The 21,790-nt window shown below is 46.2% G+C and overlaps 1 protein-coding gene across 2 annotated transcripts in view; it reads left to right on the forward strand.

Annotated features, from left to right (window-relative positions):
* The first annotated feature begins 6 nt into the window (after positions 1-6).
* rnf123 (ring finger protein 123) overlaps positions 7-21,790 on the forward strand; it is a 693,175-nt gene continuing 671,391 nt past the window's right edge. For both annotated transcript variants that reach the window (XM_086001224.1, XM_086001225.1), the window contains exons 1-6: positions 7-114; positions 3,771-3,855; positions 9,536-9,618; positions 19,257-19,354; positions 19,980-20,034; positions 21,653-21,738. In XM_086001224.1, coding sequence (XP_085857350.1) covers positions 24-114; positions 3,771-3,855; positions 9,536-9,618; positions 19,257-19,354; positions 19,980-20,034; positions 21,653-21,738 — 498 coding nt within the window. In that variant the 5' untranslated portion in view covers positions 7-23. The remainder of the gene's footprint in view (positions 115-3,770; positions 3,856-9,535; positions 9,619-19,256; positions 19,355-19,979; positions 20,035-21,652; positions 21,739-21,790) is intronic.

Here is a 21,790-nt window from a genome sequence, read left to right on the forward strand (position 1 = left end):
GGTTACAAGTCATAGAGACACCGATGTGGAAAATGACATCTAAAGGTACCAGCACATCCTACTCCAGGAAGAGTTATCGGCTGACCTCTGACACAGAAAAGCCAAAGGTCACAGGTATGTTAGATCAACTGGCAGTGCAGGAGGTTGAAACAGTCAAAGTGATGCTAATTGGAATGTGTGTGTAAATATCCCACCTCCATTATTAATAGCAATAGAGTTTGTAAGAAAAATATGTTCTTTGGTAAAAGTTTAAAAATAGCATGAAGGAAAGGAGATTCAAACATCCAGATGGCTGCTGTCTGGATTGCAACTACTCTGTCCCATGAGGTTGCTAGGATGGAAAAGGGAATTTTCTTCCCATTTCAATTCTAGGTCATTGGAATTTAGCTGGCTTGGTGGATTTCTTTTCAAGTGGGAAATAAGTTGGCCCATTGGAATCCTATATGAATGGGAGCTGTGCTTGGGTCTCCGCGCTACCACGGTGTCAGTCCTGGCTCAGTCTCACTCTGAGTGAGATGGTCATGGGTTCAAGCCCCACATAATCTAGGCTGACAGGTCAGTACAGTACTGAGGGAGTGCTGCGTTGTCGGAGATGCCGTCTTTTGGATGAGACGTTAAACCGAAGCCCCCGCCTGCACTCTCAGGTGGATGTAAAAGATCCCATGGCACTATAGAAACATAGAAGATAGGAGCAGGAGTAGGCCATTCGGCCCCTCGAGCCTGCTCCGCCATTCAATGAGATCATGGCTGATCATCCAAATTCAGTACCCTGTCCCTGCCTTCTCCCCATATCCCTTGATCCCTTTAGCATTAAGAAGCCTTAAGAAACTATTCGATGAAGAGCAGGGGAGTTATCCCTGGTGCGCTGTCCAATATTTATCCCTCGATCACCATCACTAAAACAGACTTATCTGATTATCACATTGCTATTTATGGAATCTTGCTGTGTGGTAATTGTCTGCAGCGTTTCCTACATTACAACAGTGACTACACTTCAAAAGTACTTCATTGGCTGTAAAGCACTTTGGGTCGTCCTGAAGTTGTAAAAGCTGCTACATTAAAGCAAATTTTTTTTTAATCATCATCTTTATTGGGAGGAGTCCACTAGTTGGGGTGATAGCCCTGCTCCATCAGTGTGAACAGAATCCATGCCTGATCCCATATCTGTACCATGTTGATTATTCCCAGGCGTAACTGGGATTAGAGCCAGACTGTGAATGAATCTCTATGTTCCACCATTCCCCCATAAGGAAGTGGGATTAGACTCACACTTGAGGGAGCCTCCTGTTATGAGAAATTACTCGGTCCCCTCCAGTTGAATTGTGATTGGAGTTAGATTGCGTTGAGGCTGCTGGCTTGTTCTCTACTGTGTTGCCGATCTGAGTCTCTGATATGCACTGTAGTTGTTAAACACAGTACTCTTGGATCTCCTGTGGCTTTGCCTATAGTGTGAATGAGGATACAGGATGCAGTGGATTTGCAATCCTTGTGGTTGCAGCCTGCAACTAGAGTGACAGCAGGACTTATTTACATAGGGAATTCCCATTATAACTGATTACAATGGCATGGTCAATGACAAATGTTGATGTAAAAAGTGCGATTAAAATCATATCTGAGTGAAATTTGTAGGCAGAAAATGCTTACATACACAGGAATCTTAATATATTACACATTTTTATATATAGTTGGCTGAATGGACTGTAATTGTTAGACACAGTACATATTAGCCAGAAGTCTGTAGCATATAGGTAAGATATGGGCTGCAGTGTGTAACAAGGCAGTAAACTGCTCAGTGGCCCAGGCAACACTTGGAGCTTGAAGCTTGGGTGGGTTATCGATGTTGTTCAAAGCCTGCCACCAGTTTCTGTCTTGCAGTGGCACTGCAGCTGTCTTTCCTTCTTTACAGACATTTAAAATCCCAATCAGAGGCAGGAGTTTAGAAGCCAAGAGTCGAGAGGTAAACCACGCAGTCCTGCTGAAGCATTGATGTTCATGCAGTTTAATTTGACTGTTCGATATCAGGGCATACCAGGCCTTGTCTGTAATTGTGACTATTTGGTTTCAGTCCACATATTGATTGAGGTTGATGGTTGGAGGGGTGGGATATTACCAGGAGGATTACAGACATGGCTGACAATGTGTTCCAATTATCCAATAACTTTATTGCGCCCCGAGTCTGTTTCTGTAACTTGAGTGCAATATTTTACCAATTGTGGTCATGTAAAATGGCGGTCAATATTTATTTCATTATACCCAATGGCTCCAATGAATTAGCAGCACTGTACTGACCAGTTCAGTGAATTCTCCACGGGCAAGAGTCTCATTGTGGCTGTCTGAAGTCAGAATATAGTCAGACTGTAGTCCTGGTGAAATTCAAACAGGAGCTTTTCTTCCTGATTCTGAGGGTGATGTCGCTCTTTTTTTAAAGTTATATTTCCGTTTCTTCCCTCTTGGTTCTTTCTGCATTGCACGCCACCTCCAATGATGGATGGTGACTCTCCCTCTGAATTTCCCCACCACAAGGAAATGCCTGGCTCCTTTCAAGTTAAACTGCAATGGCAGAACAAGAGGACAATGGTGAAACCAGTCAACACGAGTTCAGGACTGATGCCAGGAAGCACCTCTTCACACAGTGATGAGTACTTGAAACAGTCTTCAAGGAGGAGAGTGGAGGCAAAAACTTCGGGGTCATTCAAGCAGCAGTTGGAAGCAATGGTGGGAGGATTGTAGGTTGCAATGGAAGGATGATCTAGCAGGACTGAATGCCCTCTTTCATCTGTACTGATTTTCGACCACCTCCCATTAGCTGTGTGGCTAAGTTTAACTAAGCATATAGAGGGTTGCAGAGGCAAATGTACGCTCTGTCCCACTGATTCACATGCTGGGGATATAGTGCCCCTGCAAAAATAAGCGGTGAGAATATGCTGTAATGTACCATTTAAATAATAGCCGTACTCGTGGAATCTGTTTGTGTCCTGACTGGGTCAGTGATCTGATGAATTTGTAGAGTGAAGTCACTTTCTTACTACTGAATCCACAGGCAGTGCTGCGAGGTGCTTTGTAGCTCTCTTGATGTCTTAGTGGGTGAAAGCATTGCCCAGTGTGATACTGAGCCACACAGACCAGTGTGACGCCAGGTTTAATCCTTGTGCTATGCTCAGTTAGTTGATCTCAGCTGGTAGTATGCTATACTTGGCTTCCCTTGGGCTAGAGAGGGGACAAGATCCAGTCTCTGATTGCTATGCAGTGACTGAAGTTGGAAAGAGTACAGGTCAGACGAGGACAGGATTGGGGTTAGCTGTGCTGTCTTCACGATTGAACAGCCTGATGCTTCTCGCTAAGGCTTCTACGTAAAGGGGGGCACTTGGAGGAGGTACTGGAGGGCTGCCAGCACCTATGGAACGATACACCCCTGATCGAGGTGTTTAAAATGTTAAAAGGATTCGATAGGGTAGATACAGAGAAACGATTCCCTTTGATGGGGGAAATCAGGAACAAGAGGACATAATCATAAAATTAGAGCCTGGCCATTCAAGAGTGAAATCAGGAAACACTTTCACACAAGGGGCAGTGAAAATCTGGAACTTTCAACCCCAAACAGCTGTGTGACTGCATTTCAACCAATTGCATTCAGGAGTGTATGCGAACACCACAACAGAAATGAATGTGCTTGAATATCCATGTGTTTTAGTAGCGAAACTATTAGTTAGGTGTTTCTCGCAATCCAGGAGACTGCCTTGACTCCACACTTCTGTTTTTTGTTGATGCAGGTTTTGTGAATGACAAACTCCTCAGCAGCTACCTCTACCATGCCTTCCCCAGCTCTGAGAATGCACAGCTGGCTGCTACATCCAGGTACACCCCATTTAATAAAGTGTATCTATTGACTGTTTCACCTACCTCAGCTGACACAGTGAGGTGTGTAGATGTACAGTGCCACCTACACCTATGGCCACCTCTCTTGTGGCTCTATTTTACAGTCCCAAGTTACTGAGTGTTGAAGGCAGTGTAAAATTTCCTCTGAGCTGTTGATTGTGTGCTCCATAGTATGGGTCGTTCAGTATTGTACTCCACCTGTATATTACTGTTGGGATCAGGAGAGCTGATCAGAGCATAAGTGCTGGAGCCCAGTTGGGCATTAAAATAGGCGAGTGCTTGCTGCCATGCACGAAGTTAAGATATTTAGGAATAATTATGAACACCAGATAACTTTATGTAATAGTAAAAATAATGGTTCTGCGGCTTATTTTATTGAAATTGATCAGCCTTGTACATCAGCCCAGATTTCAGGGACACTTCTCAGTGAGAATATTAAAACAGCAAAGCAATTCAAACACCGGTCATAGCCGAGACCTGTAGTGATGGCTTCAAAAGCACAACCAATGTTTCTGTTGTTAGAAAACAATTTGTTATGGCGCCGTAATTGGCCTCCCCGCCTCTGGGCTATAGACGGGAAAAATTGACCAGGGTTCCTGCCCATGATTGCTTTCCAGTGGCCATGCTGCTGGAGTGTGTGTGCGTGGACAGCGGGTGTGAACAGGGTTGGGGTTGGCAGTGCTTGAACCACCAGGCAATATCTGCCGCCTTGGCTTGCATGTGGAGTATGGCCACTTGGGCAATGAACTGTAACCCAGCATGAGTCAGGAGGGCAGTGTAAATGATACACGCTTATCTCAGGGAATCTAAAATTAAACCCTAGTCTAAGTAGAGGCAGACTTGTTACAGTTTTACATGGGAAGGAGCTCGATTTTAAGCGTCTGTAAGCACTTGGTGAGAGCTTAATTCTGAACACCGTATATGCCATTCAGTGTGTCATGATACAAATGTGGAGCCAACATTCCCCAACGTAAATCTGCGACTCTATAGTTATGTTGCTGGCAGCCTGCTCCTGTCTGTAAGATATGAAGGGCACTTGATGTCAGGATGTATAAGCTCCTATTACTCCGTGTACTTGTGCATTCTGTGATTGCCTTAGAGAGCTTGTGCGTGTATCCGTGTCTGCTTGCCTTTAAGACATGTAGAGAGCTGGGTACCAGACAGGGTGTAATGGCCCCCCCCCCTTCTCTGTGTAGCTGCATCTAACCTTGCCTGAGTCGGCAGTCACTAATAATAGCCTGGCAGTACAACCAAACAACACAGCTCAGTTTACACAGCCCTGGTGGTGTAGATGTGTTCCAGAAAGATTGCACTCAAATCCTTTTGCCTTGAATATGTCTTCTTAATCTCTCCTGCCTTCCAGCCTATCACAGGCCTTCCCTTTTGTTCTTTCATCCACCCCGCCCCATTTCCCAGCCCCTACACTTGCTTAAAAATCTGTTCCATTTCCTGCTTTTTTCCAGTTCTGACGAAAGGTCATCGACCTGAAACGTTAACTCTGTTTCTCTCTTCACAGATGTTGAATATTTCCAGCATTTTCTGTTTTTAACTCCAATCCTTACCTTGTTTTAACTGTGCAGTCAAATTGAAGTTGACCTTTAATAGAGGTTGAGATGTGGATCTGGATGCCCACTAAAATCAGAGATCCACTAACCAGATAATTATATTCAACAAATGCCTTTTTACCACTGTTTGCAGTAGTAGGGGCGACTAAGGCATCTCCTGTAGCATTGTGTGTGTACAAACCCCCCTCCCTTTTAACTGCTCTTCATTCCTGTTCTCCAATTCGTTCTTTTTTTCTTGTTTTGTTTATCTTTCTATTTTTCTGGTGTGGTCTCTATCTCTCTGTTTGTTGCTGGCTCTGCTCGCTGACCTACATTGGCTCCCGGTCCGGTAATGCCTAATTTTAAAATTCTCATCGTTGTCTTCAAATTCATGGCTTCATCCCTCATATCTCTGTAACCTTCTCCAGCCCTACAATCCTTCGTGATCTCTGTGCTCCTCTAATTCTGGCTTCTTGAGCATCACCAATTTTAATTGCTGCATCATTGGAAGCCATGCCTTCAGCTGCCAAGACCCTAAGTTCTGGAATACTGGGGTTGGGTAGGAAGGGGCTGCCTGGGAGATACTGCACCATGATAGAGGATGGAGATGAGAGTCAGGTGGGGTTGGAGTGAGGCTTAGGGTGCAGAGGAAGTTGGGATGTGGAGTCTAGCATTGGTCTGTAGGCGGGAATGGGGGATTGGGTATTGGAGCATTGAGTTAGGGCTCGGAGCACACGGCAGGGTTTCCGATCTGTCAGGGTTTGGGGGCTAGGCCCTGGGAGAAGTGAGGGAGAATGTGGGAGCATTGAGGGTGGGGGCAATGGAGTCTGGGAAAGCGGAAGGAGGATGAGGTGTGCAGTTTAAATACATCTATCAATATATATTAAAGAAACATCAATTTGTGCAACATCAGTTTTGATTAAGTGCTAGGAGGTAAGAACCAACTGATGGGCAGAAACAGCACAGTGAATTGTCATAGCAAGGGAGTGGTACAGGGGCAATGACTAGGCTTAGAGTACAGGTGCTGGGCCTAGGAGCGAGTCTGGCTGCGTGGGGAGAGTGGGAGGCTGTGCACTGGAGGTGCTGTTGGAACAATGGCCTATTTTGGCTTTGTTTTGTTGACGGAATGTAAAGTTTTTAAGTTGAGCCCCAGGCGAGAGAAATATCAGCTGTTGTGCCACTGGTAATGTCGGGGCTGAAGGCGCACATTCGCAGTGAGGTTCCATGTGTATTGGGGCCCAAGAAACAATGCTGAGCAAAGGCATAGCTGAGGAGTAGGAGCTCCAGGACATGGCTCAACACAAGGCCCAGGCTTTTGCGGGACAAACAGGCCTGTTGCTAGCAGCAACACTCCAGAGGTGGACCAATGGGAGCAGCAAGCACCAGTAGGGAAGGAGGAGGATGAAACAGACAGAGGTGAGGCTACAATACCCAGGACAGAGGATGATGGACACAAAGAGAATGGCGACTGTCATGGCAACAATAAACGGATTTCTTTTTGAGGGATTTGATTGATTCTCTTTATGGTGGTTACTGGTTGCTTTTAGTGAATGTAAAATTTGAGCCAATCAGCATGCAATAGTGAAATTTGAGTGAATTAGAAAGCTTTGCACCCAATGGACAATATAGACATATGGAAATCATTCCCCCCTCCCATGCCCTACTGACGTACCCAGGCAATATATAATATCTAGCTGTACAATTAGCCTTGCGAGCGTGTGCCTGTCTTGTCATGCCTTTCAAAGTCATCACAGCTCAGCATTGTAAGTCTAGGACAAAAATAATGATTGCTGAAATGAGGACTTATCTGTTAAGTTACCCATCAACTATCTAATCAATTAAATGTGAACAAATCAAATTGTTTTGTGAAGTTGGTTTGAGCTGCATTCTTGATTTTTTTCCTTTTATCTAAACAATTACTGATAAAAATAACAATGTAAGAACCCCCCCAGTAAGCAAACAATTCAGAATAAAATGCTTATTGTTACTCATAGAGTAGCCCAAAACGTCTTAAAATCAAAGGTGATTTCTCGCAGGGGCTATTCCTGTATTGGGAGCAGTGGGCTCAGTTTGGAGTACTTGGTTGCAGTTTGAGTTATTATTTCTTGGTCTTGCTCTACTTGATTTTGAGTTGCTCCCTAGCCTGTTTCTTTGCTGTACATTCCAGAATTTTATACACCCTTTCTTGTTAGGTAATGCCTTTTGTGACTTGCTTTATTATCCCCGTTGGTTTTAATCTGCCATTTTGTCCTTGGCTCATTTCTGGGATGTACTTCCTCTGTAATGCTGGAAAAGAGAAGGCTGAGGGGTGACCTGATAGAGGTCTTTAAGATTATGAAAGGGTTTAATAGTGTAGATGTAGAGAAAAATGTTTCCACTTGTGGGGGAGTCCAAAACTAGAGGTCATAAATATAAGCTAGTCACTAATAAATCCATTAGGGAATTCAGGAGAAACCTCTTTACCCAGATATGTTGAACTCGCTACCACAAGGAGCAGTTGAGGCGAATAGTGGCCCAGAAATTCGGGTCTCCACGGGTGGAAGTGCCAGTTTCATGCATGTGCGGGAAACCGGCACTTCCGTTCCCCTGAAAGAAGGGGTTGAGAGGTGGAACGCGTGCGCAGGAGAGGCTGCGCGTGCACATCGAACTTAGTTTTTTTTTGCAGGTTTTGGAGGGTAAGTCTCCAGGAGTTACACTTTTAAAAAGCAGGTGCAAGGCCTGCTTTTTACAAGGTAAGTGGTGAATTAATTAAAATTAAAACATTTTTTCCACAGGTTTATTATTTTTAAATACTTTAAAGAAAGGTAAGTTTATTTTTAGCCCCGTTAGAAAATGTAATTCATTTTTTCAAAAATTTAAATTATTGTTTAAAATAGTTATTTCGTGTAATTTATAGTTTATTTTAAAAATGTGATGTTTAAAAAAAATTTATTTGAAGATTTAGTGATGTTTTGGGGCTTATAGTATTTATAGGTCAAACTTATCAATGAAGCATTCCCTGCTGCCATTGGCTCTCCATGGCCCACGTGATCCCAGGGGACGCATCGAACTAACTGCGCCCCTGCGATACACAAGCACTGCACGCCGGCAGTTGGCGGAGGCCCAGGATTGGAATCCCACGCGGGCCCACAGCTCAACGGCCGGCACGGTAGGTAAGTGCAGGTCGGGGGCTTGCACCTGCGGGAAGCCCCCGACCCGAATTTCTGGGCCAGTATAGATGCATTTAAGGGGAAGCTAGATAAGCACATGAGAGAGAAGGGAATAGGAGGATATGATGATAGGGTTAAATGAAGAGGGGAGGGAAGAGCATAAACGGCGGCATAGACCAGTTGGGTTGTATGGCCTGTTTCTGTGCTGTAGACTCTATTCTATGTCATGCAAAATCAGAGGTTAATTGGTGGATAAAAAAAATTATACCTCTTCCAGAAACTGTCTCTCTGCTTGATTGCCACTCCCTAATTATTTTTGTGTCACATACTCTGCCTTATTCTCCCTCTTGCTTGATATCGCTCACTCTCTGGGGCTGTTGCACATTGTGTCATTGTTACTTTCACTCTTTCGGACTTGCTTTCATTGTTTGCAATTTCATGTTTTACGTCGCACTTGGTTATATTCGACATCTCCAATAATCAAATCTAGCAGCGCTTGGCTAGGTACGGAGTGACCAGTGATTATATCTAGCAGGTTCTATATGCCTGAATTCTACTTTGTAGAGTTGGAATTAAACAGTGCTGTTTCTGCAGGATGGCAAACCTGTTCATTTTAAAAGCTTTCCCCCCACCCCCCCTGTTCTCTCCAGGTGCTTCCTCATGTTGCGGTACTATTCCTTGTGTGCATGTCACTCTATGGTGTGCCAACAAACAATTCACCATCACAACCGAACCCAATCCTGTCCCAATCTGAAGTCCATGAACTTCTCCCTAGCCCCAGGACTCTGAGGTCAATTGTAGCTCTTTCCTCCCTCCCCCATAATGAGATCAGTTACAAGTACGTGAGAAAGGGAAGCTGAGTTAATGAAGATGTGCTTTAATGTTACAAACTTGTTCTGTGGTCTAGTTTAAGCTAGAAGAAATGTATGCTTTCATGGTTATGACTGTGTTGTACGTTTGTTTCAGGAAGCCGTTGAACTTTCAAAATCTGAATGAACATTTGGATCGGCTGCTGTCTGAGGGTCTGGACAATGAAGCAGACAATAAAGGTTGGACATGTGGAAATAATGAATGGATCTGCAAAAAGGATTGAAATGTGCAATGGGACTATTGCTTTGTACTTCTTTGTGGGGGGGTTGGTGGCGGTGGTAGAATAACTCTATGATCCGTAGCCCCAGATGTAGGTATACATGATGGGGACGGCATTTGCTCTTCTGAATGCCTAGTCCTGTATCATCGTGGTATTGTCTTGGGGGTATGAATTGTCCTCATCCTACTCGACCTGTCTGCAGCCTTTGACACGGTTGACCACACCATCCCCCTCCGATGCCTCTCCTCCATTGTCCAGCTGGGTGGGACTGCCCTCATCTCGTTCCTATCTATCTAGTCATAGCCAAAGAATCACCTACAATAGCTTTTCTTCCCGTTCCCGCATTGTTACCTCTGGAGTCCCCCAAGGATCTATCCTTGGCCCTCCTATTTGTCGTCTGCATGCTGCCCCTCGGCGACATCATCTGAAAACACAGCATCAGTTTCCACATATACGCTGACGACACCCAGCTCTACCTCACCACCACCTTTCTCAACTCTTCCACTGTCTCTAAATTGTCAGACTGCTTGTCCAACATCCAGTATCGGATGAGCAGAAATTCTCTCCAATTAAATATTGGGAAGACCGAAGTAATTGCCTTTGGACCCGCCACAAACTCTGTTTTCTAGCCACCGACTCCATTCCTCTCCCTGGCCACTGTCTAAGGCTGAACCAGACCGTTCGCAATCTTGGTGCAGTATTTGACCCTGAGCCAATTCCGATCCCATATCTGCTCCCTCACCAAGACTGCCTACTTCCACCTCTGTAAGATCGCCGGTCTCTGCCCCTGCTGCCAAAATTCTCATCCATGCCTTTGTTACCTCTAGACTCGACTATTCCAATTCTCTCCTGGCCGGCCTCCCATTTTCCACCCTCCATAAACTTAAGCTCAACGAAAACGCTGCTGCTCGTATCATAACTTGTACAAACCTCGTTCACCCATCTTCTTAGGCAGTCCCTCGGAACCGAGAATGACTTGCTTCTATGCTAAAAATGAGTTCTCAGGTGACTGATGAGTCCAATGTGGGACCTACAGTCTCTGTCACCGGTGGGGCAGAAGGTGGTTGAAGGGGCGAGTGAGTGGGGTGCTTGCGCTGCCTGCGCTTGGCTTCCGCTTGCTCCCGGCGAAGAAGCTTGAGGTGTTCGGTGCCTTCCCGGATGCTTCCCCTCCACTTTGAGCGGTCTTGGGCCAGGGATTCCCAGGTGTCGGTGGGGATGTTACACTTTTTCAAGGAGGCTTTGAGGGTGTCCTTGAAGTGTTTCCTCTGCCCACCTGGGGCTCTCCTGCTGTGTCGGAGCTCCGAGTAGAGCGCTTGTTTTGGGAGTCTCATATCGGGCATGCGGACAATGTGGCCCGTCCATCGGAGCTGATCGAGCATGGTCAAAGCTTCGATGCTGGGGATGTTGGCCTGCGTGATAACACTGACGTGGTGCACCTATCCTGCCAATGGATTTGTAGGATCTTCCGGAGGCAGAGTTGGTGGTACCTCTCCAGTGCTTTGAGATGCCTGCTGTACATGGTCCATGTCTCTGAAACATACAGCAGGGCGGGTATCACTGCTGCCCTGTAGACCATGAGTCTAGTGCCGGGTTTGAGGTCCTGGTCTTCAAACACTTTCTTCCTCAGGCGACCGAAGGCTGCACTGGCACACTGAAGGCGATGTTGGACTTCGTCGTCGACGTCTGCCCTTGTTGACAGTCGGCTCCTGAGGTATGGAAAGTGGTCCACGTTGTCCAAGACCTCGTCGTGGATTTTGATAATCGGTGGGGGAGGGGGGGGCAGTACTGTGTGGCGGGGGCAGGTTGGTAGAGGACCTTTGTCTTACGGATGTTTAGTGTAAAGCCCATGCTTTTGTACGCTTTGGTGAAGGTGTTGATGGTTTCGACCTCCGAGTGTGCGCAGACGCAGGCGGCGTCTGCATACTATAATTCGATGACAGAGGATGGGACGACCTTGGATCTGGACTGGAGGCGACAGAGGTTGAATAGTTTCCCGTTTGTTCTGTGGATTAGCTCCACTCCAGCGGGGAGCTTACTGAGGATGAGATGGAGCATTACAGCAAGGAAGATCGAGAAGAGCATTGGTGCGATGACAAAGCCTTGCTTGACCCCGGTCCGTACGTGAATTGGGTCTGTGGTGGATCCCTTGGTCAGGATCACGGCTTGCATGTCGTCGTGAAGCAGGTGGAGGATGGTGACAAACTTCTGAGGGCAGCCGAATTTGAGGAGGACACTCCATAATCCCTCATGGTTGACAGTGTCCAAGGCCTTTGTGAGATCAAAGAAGGCCATGTACAGTGGTTGGTGCTGTTCCCTGCATTTCTCTTGTATTTGACGCGTGATGAAGATCATGTCCATTGTGCCCCTTAGTGAATGGAATCCGCATTGCGACTCTGGGAGGAGCTCTTCCGCCACTGGGAGAAGGCGATTGAGGAGGATTCTTGCGATGACTTTCCCTGTGGCAGACAGCGGGGAAACTCCTCTGTAATTACTGTACCGCAATCAGACTTGTCACCTTTCTTGAAGATGGTCACGATTATGCTGTCTGAGATCCCCTGGCATGCTCTCCTCCTTCGAAATAAGAGAAATGAGTTCATGTATTCGCGCCAATAGTGCTTCTCTGCCATGCTTTATTACCTTGGCGGGGGATTCCATCTGCTCCTGAGGCCTTGTTGTTCTTCAGTTGTTGGATGGCCTTTTCAACCTCATGCCGGGCTGGGGTTGTGCTGAGGTGGTGGCGGGTAGCATGCTGTGGGATGGAGTTGAGGACACTCGCGTCGAAGACAGAGTCTCGGTTAAGGAGGTCTTCGAAGTGCTCCTTCTGCGGGCACTGACTGCCTCTCTGTCCTTGCCCATCACCCCTGTGCTTGCTGACCCACATTGGCTCCTGGTCCACTAATGCCTCGATTTTAAAATTCTGATCCTCGTTTTCAAATCCCTGCAAGGCCTCGGTCCTTCCTGTCACTGTAACCTCCACCAGCCTTACAACCCTCCGAGATCTCTGCGCACCTCTAATTCTGGCCTCTTGTGCATTTACGATTTACATTGCTCCACCATTGGCAGCATTGCCTTCAGCTGCCTCGACCCTAAGCTCTGGAATTTCCTCTCTACCTCTCTCAGGAGACCTTAAGTTGCCACCTGTCCTAATATCTCCTTATGTGGCTCAGTGTCAAATTTTGTTTGATAACGTTCCTGTGAAGGGGCTTGGGACGTTTACTAAGTTAGAGGTGCTATATAAATTCAAGTTGTTTGTTGATTGATTATCTGAAATGACCAATTAAAACTCATGATGAGTTCTTTGTTAACTGAGCTGTACAGAGTGAGAAGTTAGATTCACTGTCTCTGCTGAACTCAGGTTGGGGTGGTCTGGTGGGTGTGCTCCAGTTCGCCTTATCATCTCTGAGCTAGGGAAATGAAAATGAATCATGGTTCCTCCTCCTGATCACTGTTCACTGACTCCTCCTGCAAAGTGCACATGTGGCTGTTGGGCGATGATTCTGTTGGTAACTGATACATAAAAGATACATGATCCATGTGGAACAATAATCAGATTTGTGTTTTTTGTGGGTAGGGTGTTGTTTTGCTTAAGTGTTGCATATATTTTTTGTATAAACAGGATATTGTTCAGCTTGGCTGTGGTTGATTCCGTTTCTTTTTCTTGCGCGAATGGATTGATAACAGTTTTCATTGGTAAACCATGTTCCTACCAACTGAAACCTGTTTCTTTTACTTCCCGACACACTGAGAATTGTCCAGCTCTGAACAAGTATCCCAGATCATGGTAGATTGCTTACTGGATTTCACACAGGATGCCCACCATGTCTCCTGCCAATGCAGAAGTAAATAAACATCCTAACACATCATCATGGTGTACAGGCCACATTTATTTACAGTTGAAGAATTCAAGAACATGACATCAAGAAACGGCTGAGCACACTGGATACAGCAAAGGCTATGGGCCCCGATAAAATCCCGGCTGTCGTGCTGAAGACCTGTGTTCCAGAACCAGCCGCGCCTCTAGCCAAGCTGTTCCAGTACAGCTACAACACTGGCATCTTCTTGACAATGTGGAAAACTGCCCCGGTATGTCCTATCCACAAAAAGCAGGACAACTCCAACCTGGCCAATTGCCATTCAATCAGCCTACTCTCAATCATCAGTAAACTGATGGAAGGTGTCGACAGTGCTATCAAGCAGCATTCACTCACCAATAAACGGCTCACTGATGCTCAGTTTGTCTCCAGACCTCATTACAGCCAGAGGGAACACTCCATTGGCTGGAATCATACCTAGCACAAAGGAAGATGGTTGTGGTTGTTGGAGGTCAATCATCTCAGCCCCAGGACATCGCAGCAGAAATTCCTCAAGGCAGCATCCTAGCTCACATGCAGCAAGACCTGGACAATACCTCGGCTTGGGCTGATAAATGGAAAGTAATATTTGCGTCACACAATGACCATGTCCAACAAGGGATAGTCTAACCACCTCTCTTGACAGTCAATGGCATTACCATCGCCAAGTCCCCCACCATCAACACCCTGGGGTCAAATTTCCCCTTAAGCTGCATGGCTGCGCATCGATCGGGAGATCCCGCGCAGGCTGCTCGCCAGTTGTTGCCGCTGGAAAAGATATCGCGCATATGCGGCCAAATTTAAAGGGACCGCGCATGAAAAAAAATTTGAGGGAACATTGTCCAGTCTTGGATGAGCTGCAATGTCCTTCAACTGCACATTAAGAAGACCAAAGCCATTGATTTCAGCCCCTGCCACAAACTCTGTACTCTTGCTACTGATTCCATCCCCTTTCCCAGCCGCTGTCTCAGGCTGAACCAGACTGTTCGCAGGTGTCGGCGTCTCGTGTGACCCCGACCTGAGCTTCTGACCCCATATCCTCTCTCATCACAAAGCCTGTCTGCCTCCACCTGTGTAACATCGCCCGATTCCTTCTCTGCCTCAGCCACTGAAACCCTGAAGTGCTAAAACCCCCATCCGTGCTTTTGTTACCTCCAGACTTTACTATTCCAATGCTTTCCTGGCTGGTCTCCCATCCTCCAGACTCCATAAACTGCTGCCAGTATCCTGAATAGCACCAAATCACGTTCACCCATCACTCCTGTGCTTGCTGACCTACATTGGCACCTGATACAGCAACGCTGCAGATTTAAAATTCTCATCCTTGTGTTTAACTCTCTTCATGGCTTCACCCTTCTCTATCCCTGTAACTTCCTCCAGCCCTACAAACACTCCCCACCCTGACTCCCATACTCTGCTCCTCTGACTCTTGCCTGTTGTGCATCCCTCACTCTCTTTGCCCCACCATTGGCAGCCATAATGTCGCCTAGGCCCCATGCTCTAGAATTCCCTCCCTAAACTGCTCTTCCTCTCTCTTTCCCTCTCCTCCTTTAAGACCCTCCTTAAATTCCACCTCTTTACTAAGCTTTTGATCACCCCATCTAATATCTCCTATGTGAAGCGCCTTGGGACGTTTTACTAGGTTAAGGGCACTATATAAATGGAAGTTGTTGTAACTGTAGAATGCCAGAACTGCTGACCGCTGAAAGTTTCTGTTTTAAGAGTACTTTCCCCATTGAAGTCAAAGGCAGTTTCTTCGAAGATTGACCTCGGCTGATAGAATCTCAATAATGTAACAAGATGGTTGTCTGGCTCATCTGTCTTCATTCATCTCACCCAAACGGATTTAATACATGTCAGCAGTCAGACTTTATATTGTAGACTGACGTTCTGCCAGAATGAATGCAAATACAATAGTCCTGTCTGCATCAAATCTCAACAAACGTCCTATATTGAAATGATTAGTTGTGACCAGATACAAAATTCAACTCTGCTGAGCACAGTCCATATTTAGGATGGAAAGCTTGGGTGCCTTTGTTTGAAGTACAGTCTCCTGAGTGTGTGCTGGGGGGAGGTTAGTACATTAAAAGTAAACAAGCACAAACTTCCTATTTCTTGACACGTAGTGACTGGCCTCTTTGACAAGGTGCAGGAATCAGTACCTTCAGAAGGGGAGAGAGTTGGCATGCAAAAGCTGCTTTATATTTCCGTTGGTTTAGTTCAAAGAGATTGCTGTCTCTGACCCAGCTCCTTGAGTTTATCTACACTGCTGCTGCTGGGATAAGAGAGACGGATTTAGTAGCGTAAACTTAGAAAGCCAGCTCACCAGGTCACAGATGTCACTCTCCCAGAATCGCAGTATAGAAGTGGCTAAACCCTCCTGATGACGCATGTGCCTCTCTGCTCCTCCACTCACCAGTATCAAAACGATGCTCAAGCCTCATCTTTTTTTGTATTTCATGACTTAAAAGTTGCACACAAGTGGACGCTCAGCCTGCACACACAGCCAAAATGTAGGCTCTAGGAGACACTAGTGTGTGCAGCATGTTATAACCAATGACTGATACAGGGGCATGATTGAGGAGCTGCTTCTAAACCACTCAGCCACCAGAACCCTTTGATTTGATTACTTTCAAGCCAACTGTCTTGTCCTGCCTCAATTGGATTGAGGAGCTGTTTTGACCATAATCAGGAATATAACATGTCACATCAGACAATGCAAGTTATTTGTCGAACCCAAGAATGAGTTACTCCCATCTTTTTCAAAATTACTATTGTCCTTCTCAAACATAATTTTGTATATATTCAGTGCCAGTTTTCAGGGTTTCCATTATAGGTAAACTACCTGAACCCCCTCGATTGGATTCCAGCCTATAACTCATCCCTGGATGTCTGTTATTCTATATATAAACCATTCGAACCCCTCGATTAGATTCCAGTCTAACTCCCCGCGCCCCCCCCCCCCCCCCCCTCCCCGGGTGTCTGTTATTTTATGCATAAACCATTTGAACCCCTTGATTAGATTCCAGCCTGTAACTCATTTTCGTATTGAAACATATAAGATTCTGAGGGGGATTGCCAGGGTAGATGCTGAGAGGTTGTTTCCCCTGACTGGAGAGTCTAGAACTGGGAGCATAGTCTCCGGATAAGGGGTTGACCATTTAAGACAGATGAGGATGAATTTCTTCACTCAGAGGGTTGTGAATTTTTGGAATTCGCTACCCCAAAGGGCTGTGGAAGCTGAATTGTTGAGTATATTCAAGGCTGAGCTAGATAGATATTTGGGGGTGGGGGGGAGCTTACTGACCGGGCGCGGCGAGAAGATTGACTTCCGCTATTTTTGGCGGGAGGTTTGCGGCGGCGGTATGGAGTTGCCGGTATGCCCGGACCCGAACTTCGGTTCTGCCCCCTGCAGCATCGCCGGGCGATGACACCGACAGCTGCAGGAGATGTTGATCGGGAGGCCGGGTGCTTTGGGGGCGAAAGTTAAAGGGGAGGTTGCCGAGGTAAGTACTTAAATTTCTAAAATGGTTTCGGTCAATTTTGTTTGCTTCTCCTGGGCCACGATCGATCAGCCCGGCACTCTGCTGGAGTGCATGGGGCTGATCGGGCCGGATCGCGGCTGCCGTCAGGGACCAGCTAACTGGTCCCAATGCAGAGCCTGCAGCGATGGCCCTTCCCTTTTAAGAGAGGGAAGGAGCCTCGGAACACGGCAGCGTTGCATGGGCCATTGTGCAGTGCTGCACAACTACCGCCCCGCCTGCGTCCTTTAACGCTCCAGGAAAGTAGTGGAGCGCTTGATTTAGCGTTCCGCTTCCTTCCTGGAGTGCTAAACCCAATTTCGTGAAAGCTGGGAGTCATTAGCGCCTGGCGCTGTTTCCCAGCTTTCAAAGGTTACTGCCCCCAAACGGGGCGATAATGAATTTCTCCCCCAGGGACTCTAGGGAATCACTGGATACGGAGATCGGGCAGGAAAGTAGAGTTGAGGCCGAAGATCAGCCATGTCCTTATTGAATGGCGGAGCAGACTTGAGTGGCCATATGGCCTACTCCTGTTCCTAATTCCTATGTATATTTGTTATTTATATAAACCACCTGACCCCTCGATTAAAATCAAGCCTGTAACTCACTCTCTGGTATCTGTATATCGGTACGTGATTTTTCTATTATTTGATGTCAGTCTGGATTACATAGGATATACAGCACAGAAACAGGCTATTCAGCTCAACCAGTCCATGCTGGCGATTATGCTCTACTCGAGCCCCCTCCCGTCTTTCCTCATCTAACTCTATCAGCATAACTCTCTATTCCTTTCTCTTTCATATGCTTATGTAGCCTCCCCTTAAATGCATCTATACTATTTGCCTCAACCACTCCCTGTGGTAGCGAGTTCCACGTTCTCACCACTCTTTGGGTAAAGAAGTTTCTTCTGAATTCCCTATTTGATTTCTTGGTGACTATCTTATATTGATGGCCTCTAGTTTTGCTCTTCCACTCTCTGTGTCTACTCTATCAAAACCTTTCAAAATTTTAAAGACCTCTATTAGGTTAACCCTTAGCCTTTTTTCAAGAGAAAGGAGACCCAGCCTGTTCATCCTTTCCTGATTGGTATATCCTCGCATTTCTAGTATCATCCTTGTTTTTGCACCCACTCCAGTGCCTCTATATCCCTTTTTATAATATGGCGATCAGAATTGTATACAGTACTCCAAGTGTGGTCTAACCAAGGTTCGGTACAGGTTTAGCATAACTTCACTACTTTTCAATTCTATCCCTCTAGAAATAAACCCTAGTGCTTGTTTTTTTTTTATGGCCTTATTAACCTGTGTCGCTACTTTTAGTGATTTGTGCATTTGTGCTCCTAGATCCCTTTGCTCTTCTACCCCATTTAGCTTTTTATTTACCAAGTAATATATGACCTCCTTATTTTTCTTTCCTAAATGTAATGGCCCAGAAATTCGGGTCTCCACGGGTGAGTACACACGGGGTACTCACCCGTGGGCCCGATGGAAGTGCCGGTTTCCTGCATGCACTGCGCATGCGCGGGAAACCGGCACTTCCGTTCCTCTGAACGAAGAGGTTCAGAGGTCGAACGCGTGCGTGGGGGAGGCTGCGCGTGCGCATCAAACTTAGGTTTTTTTTTACAGGTTTCTCCGGGATCGTAAGTCTGCAGAATTTAGAAATGTAAAAAGCAGGCGTAAGGCCTGCTTTTTACAAGGTAAGTGGTGAATTAATTAAAATTAAAACATTTTTTCCACAGGTTTATTATTTTTAATACTTTAAAGCAAGGTAAGTTTATTTTTAGCCCTGTTAGAATATAAAATTATTTTTTTCAAAAATTTAAATTGTTTAAAATAGTTATTTAATATAATTTATAGTTTATTTAAAAAATGTGATGTTTTAAAAAAATTTATTTGAAGGTTTAGTGCTATTTTGGGGCTGTAGTATTTATAAGTCTTGACAGCACTTCTTGTCAGACTGGCTACCCATGGCCCACGTGATCCCAGGGGACGCATCGAACTAACTGTGCCCATGGGATACGCAAGCACTGCGCGCCAGCAGTTGGACCAGGCCCCGGATCAGAATTCCACGGGGCCCTACAGCTCAGCTGCCAGCGCGCAAGGCAAGTGCAGATCGGGGGCTTGCACCCGCGGGAAGCCCCCGACCCGAATTTCTGGGCCAATACCTCACATTTATCTGTGTTGTCCTGGACAGTTGCTGGTTTGATTGTTAACTCTATATTTCAGATCAAAGTATGGACGGGCGTCTTGGTCCAGCCACGGTGGTCCTGGATCACACAAGTGGCTTTGAGGGGTTGCTGCTTGTGGATGATGACTTACTCGGGGTAAGTACTTTTGAGCAAGGCTGCTCATTCACTGTGTCAGGATTAACTCATTGCCGCCTGAAGAATGGTTTCAGGGGAATCTCTGTTGCATTTTATTTTCTATTTTTGCTTTCTCTGATTTTCTCTTCCAATTTTCCCCCTTCGCCTCCTGAAGGAGTTGAATTCCTTGGTGAGATACAGTTCCATAGGTTGCAATCACTGCTCAGTACCCCTGCCAAGGGATCTTCCTGGTGTGTCCCTCTCTGCCATCGAGGACCTGTCCTTCATGTGATTTAAATAATCTGACTGGCGCTCTGACCTCTATTTCAGCCTCACCATGTTAGGCAGTCTTGGTCACACTTACTGACAAACCCAGCTGCTGGAGTTTTCTACTGACCATTCATTTGCACTAAGTCTTTGAAGGTTATACTTTAATAATGTTATTAAAACACTTGGAATCCAGACTAACTGGGTTACCACGCCTTCATTGCCACTTTCTTGGTTTCCTTGAGTATTGCCCTCGCCTTGTTTCATTAATTTGGGGGGATGGTTTTGAGAGATGTAACCACCCTCCTCCCTGCAGCCAAGGGGGTGACAGTGGTATTGCAGATACTGGCTTGTACTTACTCTGTTTGTTCCGTTTTAGGTTGTTGGTCACAGTAATTTCAGCTCAATCAGAGCCACCTCATGTGTGTACAAAGGTGAGTGTGAAGGGTTCAGGCTGGGCCAGAGCATCTGGCATGGCAATTAATGCAGAGAAAGATCACCAGGATTGTTTACTCTGTGTCTCTCTACTGATCTGGGACTGGTGGTGTGGGGAATATATCCTATCAATCTGAGGGCAGGGGGGTGATGCTGGCAGCATCTCATTAATGGGGGCGGGGTGGTGGTGGGAATGTTTCATTAATTTGGGGGATGATTTTGTAAAGATCTCATTAACTGGAGGGTGTGGTTAGTGTTGGGAGTGTCTCATTAATCTGGAGGGGTGGTGCTTGGAGTGTCTCAATAATCTGGTTGGGGGGGGGGGGGATGGTGTTGGGAATGTTTTTATAACCTGGAAGGCAGTGTTTAGGGTGTCTGATTAATCTGGGAGGGGGGATGGTGTTGGGAAGTACTCATTGATCTGAGAGGGGGGATGAGGGTGCTGAATTGAATGCTGGCATCAGTAGGTACGGCAGTGTAGTGGTTATGCTACTGAACTAGTAATCCAGACAATGAGTTCAAATCCCACCCAGGCAGTTTGATCATTTGAATTCAGTTTAAAAAAAACTCCCCCACAAAACCTGGAAATAAAATATCAGGAGAACTGTCAGATTGTTGTAAAAACCCAACTGGTTCACCAATGTCCTTACCCGGTCTGGCATACATGGGACTCCAGTCTAATACAATAGCAAAATACTGCGGATGCTGGAAATCTGAAATAACAACAGAAAAGCTGGAAACACTCGGCAGGCCAGGCAGCATCCGTGGAGAGAGAAACAGAGTTAACGCCAGTTCTGACGAAGGATCACAGACCTGAAACGTTAACTCTGTTCCTCTCTCTCCACGGATGCTGCCTGGCCTGCTGAGTGTTTCCAGCATTTTCTGTCGTTATTTCGGATTCCAGTCTAATGTGTTTGACTCTTAACCAATGTTCCCTCTAAGCGTGGCCGTCAAGTAATGGGAAAGGACCCGCGCAGGCCGCTCACTGGCTTCTCCATTGTAAATATCGCGCATGCGTGGGAATTTAAAGGGACCACACACTAAAAGAAACAGGCCACGCAGAACTAAGTGCAGCTTACAGGGAACATTGCTCTTAACTGCCCTCTGAAGTGGCCTAACAAGCCCCTCGGATGTATCGAACTGCTACCAGTGGTTCAAGAAGAAGGCCCACCACCACCTTCTCAGGGCAACTGGGGGTGGACAGTAAACGCTGGCCTTGCCTGTGATGCCCACATCCTGAGAACGAATGGAAAAAAAATCCAGGCGCAGTCAGTACAGGATACACAGCTGGCTAAATAAAAATGAATGGCAGTAGTCTCAAACCAATTTTGCCATTCTGCCTGCAATTGGATCCAGAAGCGGTTTGTCAGATTCAGGATAAAAATTGTGTCATATCAGATAAAACAAATGGCTATCTTGGGAATCAATTTCACTGTGTTCTCAATTTTCCCTTTGCAGTTCTCAGCAACAATATCTTGGTTTGAAATGATAATGGACATGTCTGAGCTGTGTACGAGACCTTGTGAAATGATCTAGACCCTTTCTGCCATGTACTGTTGTTGTGATGTCCTGTTCACATTGTCCTTTAACTGATTCTTGTGTTGTCCTTGGCCACAGGAAAGTGGATGTATGAAGTTCTGATCTCCTCTCAGGGGCTGATGCAGATCGGCTGGTGCACCCTGCACTGCAGGTTCAATCAGGAGGTGAGCGCATGTCTCTCTCGCACCTATGCCTGGAGGGGCCGTGAAGTATTTT

The sequence above is a fragment of the Somniosus microcephalus genome, chromosome 11 (assembly GCF_052327205.1).
Source record: "Somniosus microcephalus isolate GS21.2 chromosome 11, FLI_Smic_1.0, whole genome shotgun sequence".
NCBI classification, from domain to species: Eukaryota; Metazoa; Chordata; class Chondrichthyes; order Squaliformes; family Somniosidae; genus Somniosus; species Somniosus microcephalus.